This window comes from Phocoena sinus, chromosome 8 (assembly GCF_008692025.1).
Source record: "Phocoena sinus isolate mPhoSin1 chromosome 8, mPhoSin1.pri, whole genome shotgun sequence".
NCBI lineage: Eukaryota > Metazoa > Chordata > Mammalia > Artiodactyla > Phocoenidae > Phocoena > Phocoena sinus.
Window position 1 is genome coordinate 38,988,980 of NC_045770.1, and position 16,181 is coordinate 39,005,160.

General features: G+C 44.1%; 1 protein-coding gene across 1 annotated transcript in view; it reads right to left on the reverse strand.

The window, feature by feature from the left end:
• Positions 1 to 1,654: 1,654 nt before the first annotated feature.
• Positions 1,655 to 16,181, reverse strand: part of ENDOD1 (endonuclease domain containing 1) — a 30,557-nt gene continuing 16,030 nt past the window's right edge. The window contains exon 2 of the mRNA XM_032640490.1: positions 1,655 to 6,253. Within this exon, the coding sequence (XP_032496381.1) occupies positions 5,051 to 6,253 (1,203 nt within the window). The 3' untranslated portion in view covers positions 1,655 to 5,050. The remainder of the gene's footprint in view (positions 6,254 to 16,181) is intronic.

The window sequence follows — 16,181 nt, forward strand, 5'->3', positions numbered from 1 at the left end:
CTAGTGCAAGGTCTAAGGATTAACTATGAGGGTCCAGAAATTCTATCTAATCAATACTCCAGGATCAGTTAGTCTTTGGGCACTAACTCATAATGTCTTAACTCATAAGAGGCTGAAGAATAAATAGTGTTGACTATTTACAGGGAGGGTCATCATCCTTTTCAGCCACTAATGTGTACACGCTCTCTGTCTGGTTAACTCTCTTCCAAGTAATAGGGTTCTTGGGAAGCTGAGTCTGTTATAAAACTATGGACTTAGCAAGGAAGGGTCTGGAGGGGAAACGCTTCTCTACTCCAGAGACTGACCAGAAATGCTCATGCCTCCCTTCCTGAACAGGTGCTAAAAAACATGCAGAGTTCCTGCTCTCAGAATCTCCTTTCTCTAGACTCTAGGTCCAGCCGTCACCTGTCTCTTCAGGTATCTTGACCCCACTGAGGCTCTGGATTCCCTCATTTGCATTCATAACCTCAACTCCCAGACCGTACTTTAACCCTTCCAGCTCTGATCTAGAAACATCCTGAGGTCTAAGGCAACTTCATCATTTCATCCAAGGTGTGTATGGATATTATGACCAATAGCTATATCGACAACAATTAACATTTACTGGGCACTCGCCATGTGACAGGCATGGGGATAAATGTTTTATCTTCATTAACTCATTGAATTTTCATAACAACTCTCTGAGGTAGGTACTAATAATTAGCCCCATTGCATAGACAAGGGAGCTAAAGCTTTGGGTGGTAACTTGCCCAATATTACATTGGGCAGGGAAGCCAGGATTCAAGCCTAATTCATTTGGACTCCAGAGCCTGCACTCTTAACCATTAGGCAACACGGCCTCCAGGAGTGACCTCGATCCCCTCCTGAGAGCATCTCTCTGTGAATTCCTACTCACTGCATACAATCAATGAAGACGAGTGGTCATGAGTGCTTTCTTTGTTGAAAGTTAAGCTTAAAAGCAATAGGTTTGGAGTGTAATGATTAGAAATCAAGCCACAATCTGGGAGTAAATAACAACAGAAAGAGACAATGAGAATTCTGTCTGAGAACCCATTCATAAAGGTCAAGGAGTCCACACTATACGGCTCATAGTGTAACATTTTGAAAAGCTCGTACTGTGATGAGTTTAGGTGAAATGCTGAACAAGACACAGAATCACACATAAGACCCTGCCCACACTGGGAAGGCAGCCAAGAATTCCTGCCACCTCCACCCCAAGGTTGGGTGCCCTAATAAAGGCCACAGAGAGGACCACCTCCCTCCAGAGACTGCTTCTCATTTCTCATACTGCGGTGGGGGGGGGGGTTTCCTAATGAATGAACAAATCAGAGTGTTTCTATAACTTGCTACGTGGTTCAGAGTCAGTGAAGCAATAAGCCCCGGGTGCTTCAAATATTTCATGTCCCAGATAGTTTTTCAGAGAAACAACATAGAAAAGGAGTTCCAGGGCTTGTTTCACTGATCTAACCTTCTCTGTTTTCTCACATATGATTCAAAATTAAAAAAAAAAAATCCAGATGGGAGTGGAAACAGCTTGAGTTAATGTCGATCAAGAAGAAAATGGGAAAAAAATTAAAATCACAGATAACCCCCCAAACCTCATTACAGCCATCAGGACTCTCCCCCTTTAGATATCTTCCAGAATGGTTGATGCATTGTCAACGATTACTTTATTAAAATCACAGATAACCCCCCAAACCTCATTACAGCCATCAGGACTCTCCCCCGTTAGATATCTTCTAGAATGGTTGAGGCATTGTCAACGATTACTTTATTAAAATCACAGATAACCCCCCAAACCTCATTACAGCCATCAGGACTCTCCCCCGTTAGATATCTTCCAGAATGGTTGAGGCATTGTCAACGATTACTTTATTAAAATCACAGATAACCCCCCAAACCTCATTACAGCCATCAGGACTCTCCCCCGTTAGATATCTTCCAGAATGGTTGAGGCATTGTCAACGATTACTTTATTAAAATCACAGATAACCCCCCAAACCTCATTACAGCCATCAGGACTCTCCCCCGTTAGATATCTTCTAGAATGGTTGAGGCATTGTCAACAATAACGTTATTGAGCATTGTAAGGTGCACAGCATTGTACATAGCTTTAAAATGTCAAATTGACTTTTGTCACACCCTCTGTAAAGGATTCCCCAGTGTCCATGGTTTCGTGGCTTTTCCTGCTGTGCTTCAGGCTCATGCTGTCAGTACCATTGCAGGCTTACCATGATGTGGTACATGGATCAGCTGCACCGTGTCCTCACCACTAGATGTTTGAACTCCTCAAACATGGGGTCCATGTATCGTCGACCTCTGCAACTTTGCTGTCCAAATACACGTTTGATGGATGAATGAATGACCAGGGTTTCACTCTAGTTCCGTCTCCTGACACCGTCGTCTGCATTTAGGGGCAAGTGTTGATGCTGAGAAGCAAACACTCAAAAGGCACAATGGAAAAGAAAAGTGTCCAAAGACATGTCTGATCCAGACTAGAAAATCAGCTCCATAGTGATGAAGAGTTGGCTGACGTCCCCAAAGGCCTGAGAATATAACGGAGCCACAGAAAAATCTTCAAGCCAGAGATGGGGCTCGTCAACCCAAACTCCCACCCCAAAGCCCAAAGTAGATCACTGGGAACAGGCCAGCAGTCCAGTCAGTGAACCAGAGGCACAGCCAATACCAGTGGTCCAGAGCAAAGGGTCTCAGCCACCTCAACTTAGGGATATTTTTTCCTTTCCAGATTTCAAAAAAGGCCACACCATAATAAATAAATAAGACGCTAAACAACTGGAACTGAAAAGGAAGACATTTTCAAATGGTTCTCAAGCAGCAGTTCAAATACCTTGCTCCTTCCATGGTGCCAAGGGACTCAAGCTACCATGGATGCCCTCTTTGGGTCTTTCAGTATGCAAATAAGTACTCTGAGGGGATATCGAGTCCATGGGAGGCAGTAAGCACGATGTTATGCATGGATGGCTAGCTGTTTCATCATATAGGCCAAACCCATTTGATCCATCAGAGCCTAGTCTGTTTGATGGATGATGGAGAAAACTCTGCCCTGGTCCAGGGAGGCAGCTGGACCACAGATCTGACATCCCAGGTGTGACGGGACATATGCAGAAGACCTTGGCTCCTGATATGCCATCAGCTAGCATCAGGCCTCAGCGTCCTCATCAAATGAGGCTTTGGTCAGACCATCTCGCTGGTCCCTTCTGAAATTCCCTTTCTTTCGTCCAGCAGGATTCTTGACCCATCAGTACCAAGGCAAACCCTTGCTCCTCGTGTACTTTCATGCTGCTAAAACGAAGGAAAGTCCGACTACAGATTTTTATGCTCACTAACAAAAGTGTTGGTAAAATACTGCTTCAGAGTCTTAGGTAATCTGGTGCATAGCTCCCTATGACACGTTCGCAGTCTGGTGTCATACTACCTTACCTTGCATCACAAATTGATCAGGATGGCAGCTTGCTGGCTGCTCTTCCACTCTGGGTCCAATTCAATTACCTTTCTACAAAATGTAACTCTCACTACACTCACATTTCTTGTCCACCGACTTGATGCAAATGGTTGACCCACCCTTCTCTCCTTGTTGCCTTTCTGGACCCCAAGTTTCTGCATCAAACTTTCAGATGCATGGTGGCCTGCAATCCTCAAATCAGTAGTTTACCCTTGGTCCTTTTCTATTATACCCCACAGCAATTCTTTAGAAAACTCAGAAAAATCCAGGTGATTCCATCTCAGCTGTGGAAGGCAGAGCAAAGTCTGGGAGCTTCAGCTTCTTCCTGTCAATCATTTTCAGTGCAAGATTTAAAATGACAAGCGCTTAATCAAAAAATTGGGGATTAGCTCTCACATAGAACTTGAATTAATGGGAGAGTTATGTTTTCTAGCCTCAAACACACTAAAAAATAATTTCCTGAGATAATGATTCTGAATCAAGGTTATCCATATGTAAACTTATATATACGTATATGGATTTTTTTTTTTTCCGAGATGGCCAGAAGAGTTTTTAGTTGGGGGCTCTTTTTTATACCTTTATACCAAAGCAATCATTTAAGGACAGAAGTCAGAGTGTTTTACTACTTTCTACTTTTGGTATTGGGTACTCGTTTGAAGTGTAAGAAAGAATGATCTAGTATGTTGCAGAATATGAATTTTCATATTAGCTTAACATGTAGGTCTTTGAGCTCTGTCTTCTCAGCCAGAGATTTAATATATGTCAGGTTAATCCAAGCTTGGCTAAGGATATCCTCGGACCTACAGCACCTACTCAGAGCAGGGGTCTGACCTACGCACTCCGTTTTTTTTTTACCTGGGAGGACTGTACTATAGCATTCAAGGGGCAAACAACCTTAGTCCTTGCATTCAGAATTTGTTATGCCACGTTTGCCATAAAATGCTTATCACTACCTAAAAGAAAAAGTGCAGCGAAATTCAACTTTGAAGAAAAAAAACAAAACAACCTTACAGGTCCTTGGGAGCCATGGAAAGCTAAGAGATATAGCAGATTCTATGTCCTAAGAAAGTTATTTCAACAGGGAAGCATGTCTTTACCTCACCAGGTCAGCTGAGTTGGGGAGAAAAAGAAGCAAAATGATAACAAATTGGCCAGGAATATTTATATCAGTTTTGCCTTAAGTCTCAGAGATTAATAGGAGGAACAAGACTCCTTTCTACTTTTCTTGGAAAGCCTTTGGTTTAAAGTTGTCCTCCTTTCCTGTAATTGTTAATTATCACAGATGAACACCTGAGTCTCTCACACGGTCACCTGTATCAGAGTGAATAAATGAAGGTGATGGCTTAGAAGTTCACCCACGTCTCAGCAGGCGACCTACACATAATCTCACCTTGAACACTTCTCGTGGGTGAAGTCAAAATTGTATCATCTTCCTTTGCAAAAACAGGCAGACACCCCCCACCAAAGGCCAAAATATTACAATAATTGACAGTGAACAGAAACCCATTATATAGGCAAAATATTCCAGCTTTCTCTATTAAAAAAAAAATCAAATTCACTGTGACTGGGCACTCAGTTTTTTTTTTTCTATAACTCCCCAGGATTGTCAAAAGTAATCTTGTAGCCAATCTGCTTGCCGACAGTAAAAATGACCTGAAATAGGCCACCCATGGTGCCAAAAGCAGTGTCAAAGAACAGAGAGATGATGCCACCAAGGCCCACTGCAATGTCCTTGCACACAATTGGAACTGCGCCTATGGTGTACACAGGAAAAGTGGCCACGTCCACAAGGACTCGGACAGGGATGCCCACGATACGGCAAACAACCTTCAGCAGGCAACAAAGGATCCGGAGAATGGCCCTGGTGATCCTGACCATGACTCTGAGTACCTTCCAGGGAATGCTGGCCAGCTCCTCCCCAATGGTCAAGAAGTAGGAGACGGTGGCTGACCCCAGGCGGTAAAGACAACTTTCTAGACCATGAGTCACCTGTTTGGTGACATACCACAGGAAATACACAAGGTACTTCAGGATTCTGACTGCAAGGAAATAAATTAATTGGCAAAGCTTGATGAATGGGGTAGCAGTGAAGCCCAAGAGTTTTCTCAAAAGGCTACTCCTTTCCCCAGGTGCCTCTGGAGGCAGCAGAGCGGTCCTGGTACTCCTCGTGCTGGAGAGGGTCCCAGAGTCCCCTTCAGAGTCTACCCTTCGCTCCTCATCCTGGACTTGGTTGACCATTTCCAGGATTTTTTTCATCTTCTCTGTGTCTTGTTCACTTTCCCCACAGTTGTTCTGGAACAGCTGAGGCGTGAATGGAAGCAGTTTCTCAAGTTCTTTCACCATCACATCTTCTATGACCTCCCGGTCCCCGGTGTGCTTGACAAAGCCCATGGCCCAGCCTCCTCCAGGGACAGCACAACAGGCTGCCAGCCAAACAAACTCCGGGATGGTCACTTTGTCTTTGACCTTGAGGTCTGAAGGCACGGCACCTGCGATGATGTAGAGCTCTTCCCCATCGCCACACTGTGGGCTCAGGGCCCGGTCCATTAGGCTGTTGAGATTCACGTACCACCGTTTCTGGAAGGATGGGGTCATTGGAGCTGCATTTGTGAGAGTGAACGTGGCCGTGTCGGGGTCACTGCTGAGGGAGAACGGGTACAGCTGTCCTGTCTGGTATTCAGAACCCAGGTAATCTGCATGCAAGGCTTGCTTGCTTCCCAGATTGTTCACAGAGCTGATGGCATCAGCCTCATCCATCACCTCCTCAAGGCTGCTGTTGGGGTCATCAATCTGAAAGAAGAAAGAGAGGTTGAGATGCGTCCCTGTTCACAGCAGACAGGGTGTCCTCGGATCATTCTGCCAAGACTCGAGCAAAGTTCCTATCGCACCAACACTTGCAAGGCTTAGGTTTGGAAGGGTACCCACACTTCGTTCTAATATCTCACAATCCTGGTGTCTGAAAACATCTTTCAAATGGGCTGTTTCCTATTTCACTCTCTGTGTACACTCCACTCCTGCCCTGCAGTAATACCCCATCACACACTCACAAATACACCATCAGGACATTGGTTTTCAGTCTGCTGTGGTTTTATAAATTTCATAGCCCTTTTTGGGAATATTTTTCCATGAGATTCAAATCGATTTTAAAAATGAAAACAAGGGGAAAAGTACATCTCAGCAGGCCCATAAAAATCATAACTGTAGTCAGCCACAAATGTTAGCTGCAATTTAAAGAACATATTCTTAAATGAAATTTACATACTTTGGGATATACGAAAAACATTCAACTCTAATCAGAGCATTTAAATCAAATGCGGTGGGGGTGGGGCTTCCCTGGTGGCGCAGTGGTTAAGAATCTGCCTGCCAATGCAGGGGACACGGGTTCAAGCCTTGGTCCGGGAAGATCCCACATGCTGCGGAGCAACTAAGCCCATGAGCCACAACTACTGAGCCTGCACACCTAAAGCCTGTGCTCCGGAACAAGCAAAGCCACCGCAATGAGAAGCCCATGCACCGCAATAAAGAGTAGCCCCCGCTCACCGCGACTAGAGAAAGCCTGCACGCAGCAACGAAGACCCAATGCAGCCAAAAATAAATAAATTTTAAAAATAAATAAATCAATCAAACAGGGGAAAATGTATAGATTATTGTCAGTTATTAGATACTTCCCAGGCCAAGCTAAAATTAGACCAAGTTCTCTTTGAATTTCATCTCCTCATAATATTTGCTATCATTAACAATGCATTTTCTGTCCAGGCCAATCTAGCTATGTGTTATATATCAATAATGATCAATATATACATCCCTCTTGGTTCTGGTTTTTTTTTCTTTTCTTTTTAAATTCAGCAGTATAATACATACTTTCACTTTGCCAATCTGAAAAGATGAAAGGAAGGAGCTCAGGATTAACCTAGAACTCTATTTTTTGCTCCCAAACTAGACTGTAAATTCCTTGACACCAGGGACCCTGTATATAGGACGCAGTCAAGGACTGACACCTACTAGAATCTCAAGGCACTCTCGTTCATCTGAGATGGTCATCACGGCAGTATTTATAATAGCAGGAAGTTGAATCAACCTACATTTTCAGAAACTGGGAACAGTTAAATAAATGGTGTTATATCCATTAAAGAAATATCTCAAAGCCATTAAAAAGCACTTGTAATAATGGGGAAATATGTGCTATAATGTTGAAAGGAAAAGGCAGATTATAAAATTAAAAGATAACAATTTTTTAAATTCTAAACATAGGCATGAAAAAACTTTGGAAGGAAACACATGAAAACGTCCACAATGGTTGTTTGACTCCTGAGGGTGAAAAGTGATACTTTTTTTCCCCCTATTTTCTTGTTTCTCTCCCTGTACCTCTCCTACCCACATCAACCCACAAATTATTTATATGTTATTTTCAAAAGGAAAAAAAACAAAAAAAGAAACTAATTAAAATAAGTAAATTCTTACTAATTGATTCCCTAGGTTTAGACTCGCTAAACCTGTCTCTAAATCCAAGGGAGTCAAGGTCATGTGATTGTTGCACCTCCTGTCGGGAGGGCAACCAACTCTGCATTTCTCCAGCTCTGCAGTGGCAAAGGTAGGCAAGCTCATGCATGTCTGTGTAGGGTTAGCAGGGCAACAGATGAGCAAGTTGGTATGAAAGCAGGAATATTCACTGAAGTCTAATGATGAAGTAAGCCATAGCCTCACCCTTCAAGGTTGTTCTGTCCCTTCCCCCAGTCTTAGAGTTAGAAACGCTCCTGGATGGTCTCCACTCCTACCACATCCTCACAGGACAGAAATAAGAAGCACATTCATTTTGCAGAGCGGCTGCCGCTGCTCTTCTATAGCTGAAAGATACACCCCATGGAAATATCAACTTCATTCCTGAATCGTGAGATCAAGATATGGCAGAGCCAAGATTATGGAGTCTTGGGGGGAAGGTCAGGAATTTTCGGATGCATGTTTCTCCATGGTTACTAGGGAACTGTGTCTGCATTTAGCCTGGTGCAGCTGCTTTATCCCGTCTAGCGGAAGTCTGGAGCTGGTTTTTTAATTGGTAGCTGTGTGACAGAGCACAGGTCAACACAGTGGTTCGCCTTCTGCCCGAGAGCCACCCAGGGATGAAATAATGCCTACGAGGACAGAAGGCAGGCTGGAACACGAGAAAAGAGAGATTCTTGGATGAGCAAGGGGAAGGAACAAAAGAGAGTCAGGCAGGAAGAGAAAAGGGGAGGGAAAAAAGACAGGGGGAAGACAAAAAAAAAAAGAGAGACTCGTGTGTGTGTGTGTGTGTGTGTGTGTGTGTGTGTGTAAGAGACAACACAATATCCTGCTCTTAGGCAGAAACCAGGACTGTGGGTTGATTTACTCCCAAACTTCAGAGCATGGTCTCCCAGCTGCCAAGGTCAGAGGAGACTGAGCCGGTTGCTTCTGCATCTTCTCATGCCACTTGTTCAAGGGGCTGCCGTGGTTAAGCCTTTTCTGCCCACAGTTCGCAGGTACATGGGAAATGGGCCAGTATGAACTGAAGTGGTTAGGAAGGCCAGGGCCCAATTCCACAATGGGCGCTGTGCACCTCCCTGCCCTGGGCCTCCCTAGGCGAAGCAGAAACTAAACAATATGCTCTGGATGTGCAGGCAGAAGAGAACACATCTTCCCTCCGCTTCCCCTTGCTTTCTTCAGAACCCCGTATCCATGGTCACTGTATTCTTATGAACCCCAAATTTGGCCCTATGGTTTGATGACAAGGTAGACTATAGTGTTGGAAATCAAGACAGAATGCCTGAATTCTGTACCTACATAGTGATGTAACAGGAGGTCAAGAACTAATTTTTTTTTAACTGCCAAGTAAATGCTTTCAATATAACATTCTACAGAAGGTATTTTTTAGCTGATTTTACAAACGGGGAAACTAAAACACGGAAAGATGAAGTAACTTTTCAAAAGATATCCAATAATTAGCAGGACAGGATCTGAACGGAGGTCAGTCTTTTTATTCCTAAGGTACATATTCTTTATTACTAAGCCATATTTTCGCCCATCTTAAAGAACACTGCTGTACCAGTTTTCTCCACCAGAAAGTAAAAAATAACCACTGAAGTCTCCTTTTCTCTCTGTGTCACAGAATAAGTGAAGTTCCCTAAGATTTCAGGGAGAGAAGCTGATGTCTGAGCCCCTGGGATTGCAGTCCCCAGAATGGAGAGAGAGTGGAAAGGAGAAGGTAAAAGGGTACACGTACAGGCTGGCCCTCATGCTTCCTTTCTGCCTTTGCCCAGAGCACATGGAAGCTGAGCCTCTAGCTTCACAGTCTAAGAAATGTGGCAGCACAGGCAGCAGGCAACTGGCCAGAGTAGTTTCCAGAGTACTACTACCCTTAGAAACTGGTCAGCTGGCTGGTTCCCCCAGAAGCACTATTCCTGTTCGCACCTCACTTGGCTACTTGCTGTTTTTCTCTACATCAGCAGCTGTAACAGAGAACAGTAAACACAGCAGAAGTTCATGGAGGAAGACTGTGTCAGGCATTCTAGACTTGTCTTGTCTGGCCATAGTTCAATACACTAATGTATATAATGTATATAAATTAGTATGGATGCTACCAGTCAAAATGAAAACATAAAATAAATAATAGAGAAACTTCCCAAGGCTTACCTAATACAGTCTTAAATCTCTGACAAAATACCAAAGAATGTTTTATGAGACCACACACTGATCTTCAATGAACCCTCTATTCTCTCCTTTGAGGATCCAATTACATCAAAGCCTCTCCTTCTATCCTTTTTGTGACTTATGTTCTTTTTCATACTTTATACCTTATTAACTTTGTATATTGCATTCCAGGCGAGTCCCTAGATCTATCTTCCAATTCACTAAATCTCTCTTTAGCTATGTTTAGTTTACTGCCTACTTTGTTGAGGTGTTTTTCTTTTTGTTTTTCATTTCAATGAATCTTTTTTTCTTTTCTAGCATTTCTATTTGTTTCTATTTCATAGTCTCCTTTTTTATTTATTTTTCCTCTCTTGAGGAATTCTTTTTTATCTTTCAATAGTTTAGACATTCTTAAAGTCCCTTTAAGATCTGTCTATTTTATTTGGTTTTTCAGTTTATTTTGTTACTTCTATTGGTTGACTTCAAGGTGGTATGTATACTTAAGTGCTTAGCAGTTTTTGCTCATAAGCTTGTCTTCATAAGAGGTCCATGATGTTTTGTTGAAAAAAAAAAAGCAAAAATGAAAACAAAAACAAATCTAATAGGATTGCTTCCACAGTTGCCTCTGCCAGAGCCCTAAAGAGTTCAATGATTCTGGACTAGTTTCTGAGTTATTTTCTCAGTTCAGGGTTTCCACATGGAGAAAGCAGTGCACATTTGGACCCATACAAAAGAAAGATGATGGCTTTAAGCTTATTTCTGGAGGGTGACTATTTCCACTAATGACATGATGTGGGCAGCTACTTCCTATAACAAGTTGCAGGTAGTTTTCATTCCTGGTTCACCAGTGCTGCAACAGTTTGCCAGCCCCCAGCTTTACCTGGTGAGCCTAGTTCCAGACCCATGTCATGAATAGGTTATGTAATCTTGATTCCTGTCCCCAGGCAGGTTAGAGCCCTAGTCCCTACCATCCCTGTGGCTTCCCACATATAGCTTTGGCTATTGATTTCTTATATATTTCTGGCACCTGAAAATTCTTCTAACTTTTTTGCTGAAATATGAATTTAATTTAAATACATACATATAATATTTTTAATACAACATTTCTATGTGTTTGTAGTGGAAGGAGAGGCATTCCACATCTGCCCAGAAACTTGATTTTTCCCCATCTAAGGTTTATAAAGTTTCTCCTAAAGTATGCCTTGTTTCCTTTTATAACTTATTATGGATTTATCATACCCAAATTTACTTACTTCGCTTAAATCTCCTTTTTTCTATTTAGACCACCTACTGGATACCTGTTTGGTGTAAGTAGAACAGTATCTTCCAACACGTTTACTGATGTGTCAAGAAATTTACAGGCTGAAATCTCTCACTAAGAATAGGATATGGGGACTCCCAGATCTTTGCCAAATCACATCAGCCAGCGTACAAACAATCTGATTCTGTCTGGTTTTTCTTTGTTTATTTTTTACCAATTCCTTTGCATTATCTATCACCTATAATTCTCTTGTCTGTTCATGTAGCACTGTCACATAAAGGGCAGGTGTTTTTTGCCATGCTCTCTGCAGACATAGTTTAAGGATCTGGTTATAGGAATTACAGTAAATTACCGACAACACTGCTCCCTAAAGACAAAAATACAACTATGATGTAAGATGTAATTTCAGATTACAATTTCTGGGTTGCACTTGCCCTTTTGCAAGCACCACTAACCTTTCTCTTTGGTTTCCCAGCGGAATCGCTGGATGAAGGGACAGGCACAAAGCTCTCTGTGTAATCCACCTCCCTGTGGACCTAGTCCTCCAGGGCTGCCGATATAATCTGATACAGTTCCTGGGTTTAATGGAAAAATTTTTTTCCTAATCACAGCATGCTAGGTAGGTTTTAGAAGAATGTGTGCTCCCCAACCACTAGCATCCTGCCCCATAAATAATCTTATAAAAAATTTCCTCTTCAAATTTAGTACCAAAAAAAAAAAAAAAAAGCAAAACTGTTTCTCTCTCTCAACGAGTTGGTCTGTTTCCTTTAACCAGACAGCCAAAGCTATTTAAACCCATGGGATTTCTTTTTTGCTTTGGAATTAAATGAAAGGAGACTTTCAATTTTCCTGCTAATATGCATGTAAGAAAAGTAGACTAATAGAAAATTGAGGAGAGCTGGAGGGAAAGTAGGCACCCATTCAACAATATGTATTAGGCATATTTATGTGTGATCACTACTGTAGGAGAAAGCAGTAGGACTGGTAATAATAACACCACCAACACTTATCAGGTACTATATGCCAGGCCCTATTCTAAGAATTTCACTTGTACTAAATCAGTAAATGGCTGCACTAAGTATTCACTCATCTAAACTCATGAAAACTAGGTACTTTTATTATCACATTTTGACAGGGGGAGAAACTGAGGCACGTGAAGATTAAGTAGCTTACTCAAGGTCACACAGTTAGTGAGTGGTGATGTCATGGCATGAACTCAGGAAGTCCATCCCCACAGCTGCTGCTCTTAATCACTGCTTCATATGCCTCAAAATAGGCCTCCACATCAAGAAACTCACGCTCAACTTAAGCAAACAAGATACGGTCACATACAAAGTTAAACTGGAAACCAAGAAAAAAACAACAGTGCAACGCAGATAAAGTTAAGTGCCAGATAAATGTGATGAAGAAAAAGAGCAATCGGATCCAGAGGAAGGAAGGGCACAATAAATGAGGTCAGAGAAGATATCTTACTTTATGGAGAAAACAAAAGCTGAGGCAGGGTTAGAAGGATGTGCAAGATTCTGATAAACTTAGAAAAACAGAAAGGTCAGTAAGGCTTCACGAGCCGTCTACACAAAGGCTTGAGGGCAGAGACGAGCAGCCTGTGAAAATGCAACTCTGAGTAAGGAAAAGTGAAAGGTTTAATTGGAAGGGATAGCCGGGGGCCAGACTATAAATGATCTGACATAACAGATAACTAATCATAGGATAATTATAACTGCGACTCATAGAGCGCTCTCTATGTAGCAGGCACCATGGTAAGTGTTTTACAGAACGTATCTTTTTAAATCCTAACAGGAGCCCTATGACCTCCTTTGTAGAAGATGTAACTGAGGCTTAGTCGTTGAGTAGCGTGAGGACGTCACACTTTCGGTGAGGGAGGGTGAGGTCGCAAACCCACACGGTGTGACCTCAGCGACCTTAACGCACTACTGCTCCATTCTGCTTTCTGTGTGTTTTCAGTGCTATGCTTTCAAGTCTATAACTTGACCTGTACACAGGGGACATTCCCTGATGGCTTCTGAGGCTGGAGCATCATTAGGGATGTATAATTTCCAGGGAGATATACACCTGCCGGCACTGGCCAGGAAAGCCTGGACCACAAGGCAGCTGAGGGAAATGGATAGGGAAGGACATGTGCGAGATTCTGGAAGGAAGGAGCGTCAGGATGTGAAGGCTGATGCAGGAGAGTCCGTGGAAGGTAAAGATGATGTCCAAGGCTGGATCCAAGGTCACCCGGAAATGAGGGGCAGTGGAGGGAAAACTGGACAGCTGATCTTAGAGGAGACTACACTGACAGGCAGAAATATTTGATAGCAGCTGGAGATACAGACTGGAGCTTGGGCACAAAGGTGAGATTGGCCACAGAGGAGTTACAAAGGCTCAAACCTGATGTACACACTTTCTGGGGTCTGGGCACTGTGGTGTGACTCCACATAAGATTTGCACTGTAGGGGACTTCCCTGGTGGTCCAGTGGGTAAGACACGCTCCCAATGCAGGGGGCCTGGGTTCGATCCCTGGCTGGGGAACTAGATCCCACATGACACAACTAAGAGTCCACGCGTCACAACTAAGAAGTCTGCATGCCGCAACTAAAAGATCCCATGTGGGACTTCCCTGGTGGCACAGTGGTTAAGAATCCGCCTGCCCATGCAGGGGACACGGTTCGAACCCAGGTCTGGGAAGATCCCACATGTCGCGGAGCAACCAAGCCCAAGAGCCACAAACTACTGAGCCCGCGTGCCACAACTACTGATGCCCACATGCCTAGAGCCCGAGCATCGCAATGAAGAGTAGCCCCTGTTCACCGCAACTAGAGAAAGCCTGCACGTAGCAACGAAGACCCAATGCCGCCAAAAAAAAAAAAATCCCGTGTGCCTCAACAAAGATCCCAACAAAGATCCCGCATGCCACAACTAAGACCTGGCACAGCCAAAATAAATAAATAGATTAAAAATAAATAAATCTTAAAAAAGACTTGCTCTGCAGTGCATGTAACCCCATGGTGCCTTGTGGACAATGAGAAGTTAACCAATGGATGTTCTATTGATATTTTAATAGTTTATGCATTATGTTTAACGTGTTCTGGGAAAGATATAACCAGCATTTCCTACACATGATTTCATGGATATGATTATTTAGGATAAGACTAATTTATTTTACAATGAGTTGATTTAAAGTCAATGCAAAGACCTAACTTTCAAGTAATGCTAGTATAGGACGACTCTTGTGAAGCAGGTCTGCAAATGACTATCATTTAGAAAACACTGCAACGTGCTGCATCCCATTGGCTCTTCATACAACCTACCACGTAAGTATTATCATCATCTCCATTTTACACACGGGAAAATTAAAACTCAGGTAAGTGACAGCTACAAGCTCACCCAATTCATAAGTGGCAGAGCCAAGCCTATGCCCAGCATCATCTCAGAATCAAAAGCTCCTAGCCCTGCCCATGCCTCTAGGTGAAGAAGGGAGGCCAAAAGCCACAGGGAAGCCAGGCTAGAGGATGGGGGAGAGGGGAGGGGAGGGGATGAAGGGGCAACTGGGAAACTGATGGAGCCTAGGAGAATTAATCTTCTAGTGTCACTTGAAAGTCAAGGGAGGACAAAGCTTCTCCTAGAGGAGGATCAGGGTGTGGGCACCTGCTCAGAGAGGAAAGGGAAGAGATGGAGACAAAGGCCCGAGGGCCCTGATGATTAAAGTGTCATTAGTGAGGCTTCAAAGGGGCGATTTCCACAGGGTGCTCAGGAAGGAAGGACAGGTGGTGGAAGTGACTGGATATGGGCAAGAGGAGGCTGCAGACAGAACTCCGTTTGAGAAGTTTTTACGTAAAGGCAGGAGAGGAACACAGCCTTAGCTGGAGAAGCAGGGCTTACAGGTTTAAGCAAAGATTGTCCTCCAGCCCCCCACCTGCATCCAAGGAAGAGGGGGCATCGGGAGGGGTGGGGCTACTAGGTCTCCATACAAGGGAGCATCTTGGGGCTTGAGAGCATCTCACGGGGACGATGACAAGGTGAACGGGCTGGAGGGGCAGGGGCCAGGGAACAGAAGCCCCTGTCCCTGAAGGTTCCTGGGCTGCGAAATCCACGCACACCTCAGAGACCAACGTCACCTGGTACAGATTTGCCATGGGGGAATTTGTCACTGGTTGGGGCGGGGGGAAAGGAAGCTGCTGTGGACAGGGGCAGTGCTCTGGCAGGACACAAACATGAAGCTTCGGCACATGTCGTGTCCGGATGGGACGGGGCCAAGGGCTGCAGGTGACAGCTAATGGCCCTGCTGATGTGAGGGGACCAAGCAAGTGCAGTGAGAGCAAGTCTGGCTCAGGGAGAAGACTGGGTGGCGTCGTGTCAGCAGCTGGCAGGTGCAGGGGTCGGGGCGGCCCTGCTGCTGCTGAGCGGCCGCCAGGAGTTGCGGACAGTGCTGAGGATGTGGGACAGGAGGGAACCATCCTGCTGGGCAGGCTGATCTCCAAAGACAAAGTGGGGAAGGGTCCTGCCCTTTACAACCAGTGAGCTAATTGTGACACATTGAAAGAATTATCTCTCTTGAGCTCCACAGTAACCTACACATGCACATATGATTTCCTCCAATTTGCAGACAAGAAAAGAGGGGCTCCAGAAGCAAATGGACTGTCCTCTAGTTCTGGCTCCAGGATTTCCCCCTGGGAAAGCTGGTCCTCAAGAAGGATGATCAAAATGGTGGTGAGGGGCTTCCTGGTGGCACAGTGGTTGAGGGTCTGCCTGCCGATGCAGGGGACACGGGTTCGTGCCCCGGTCAGGGAAGATCCCACATGCTGCGGAGAGGCT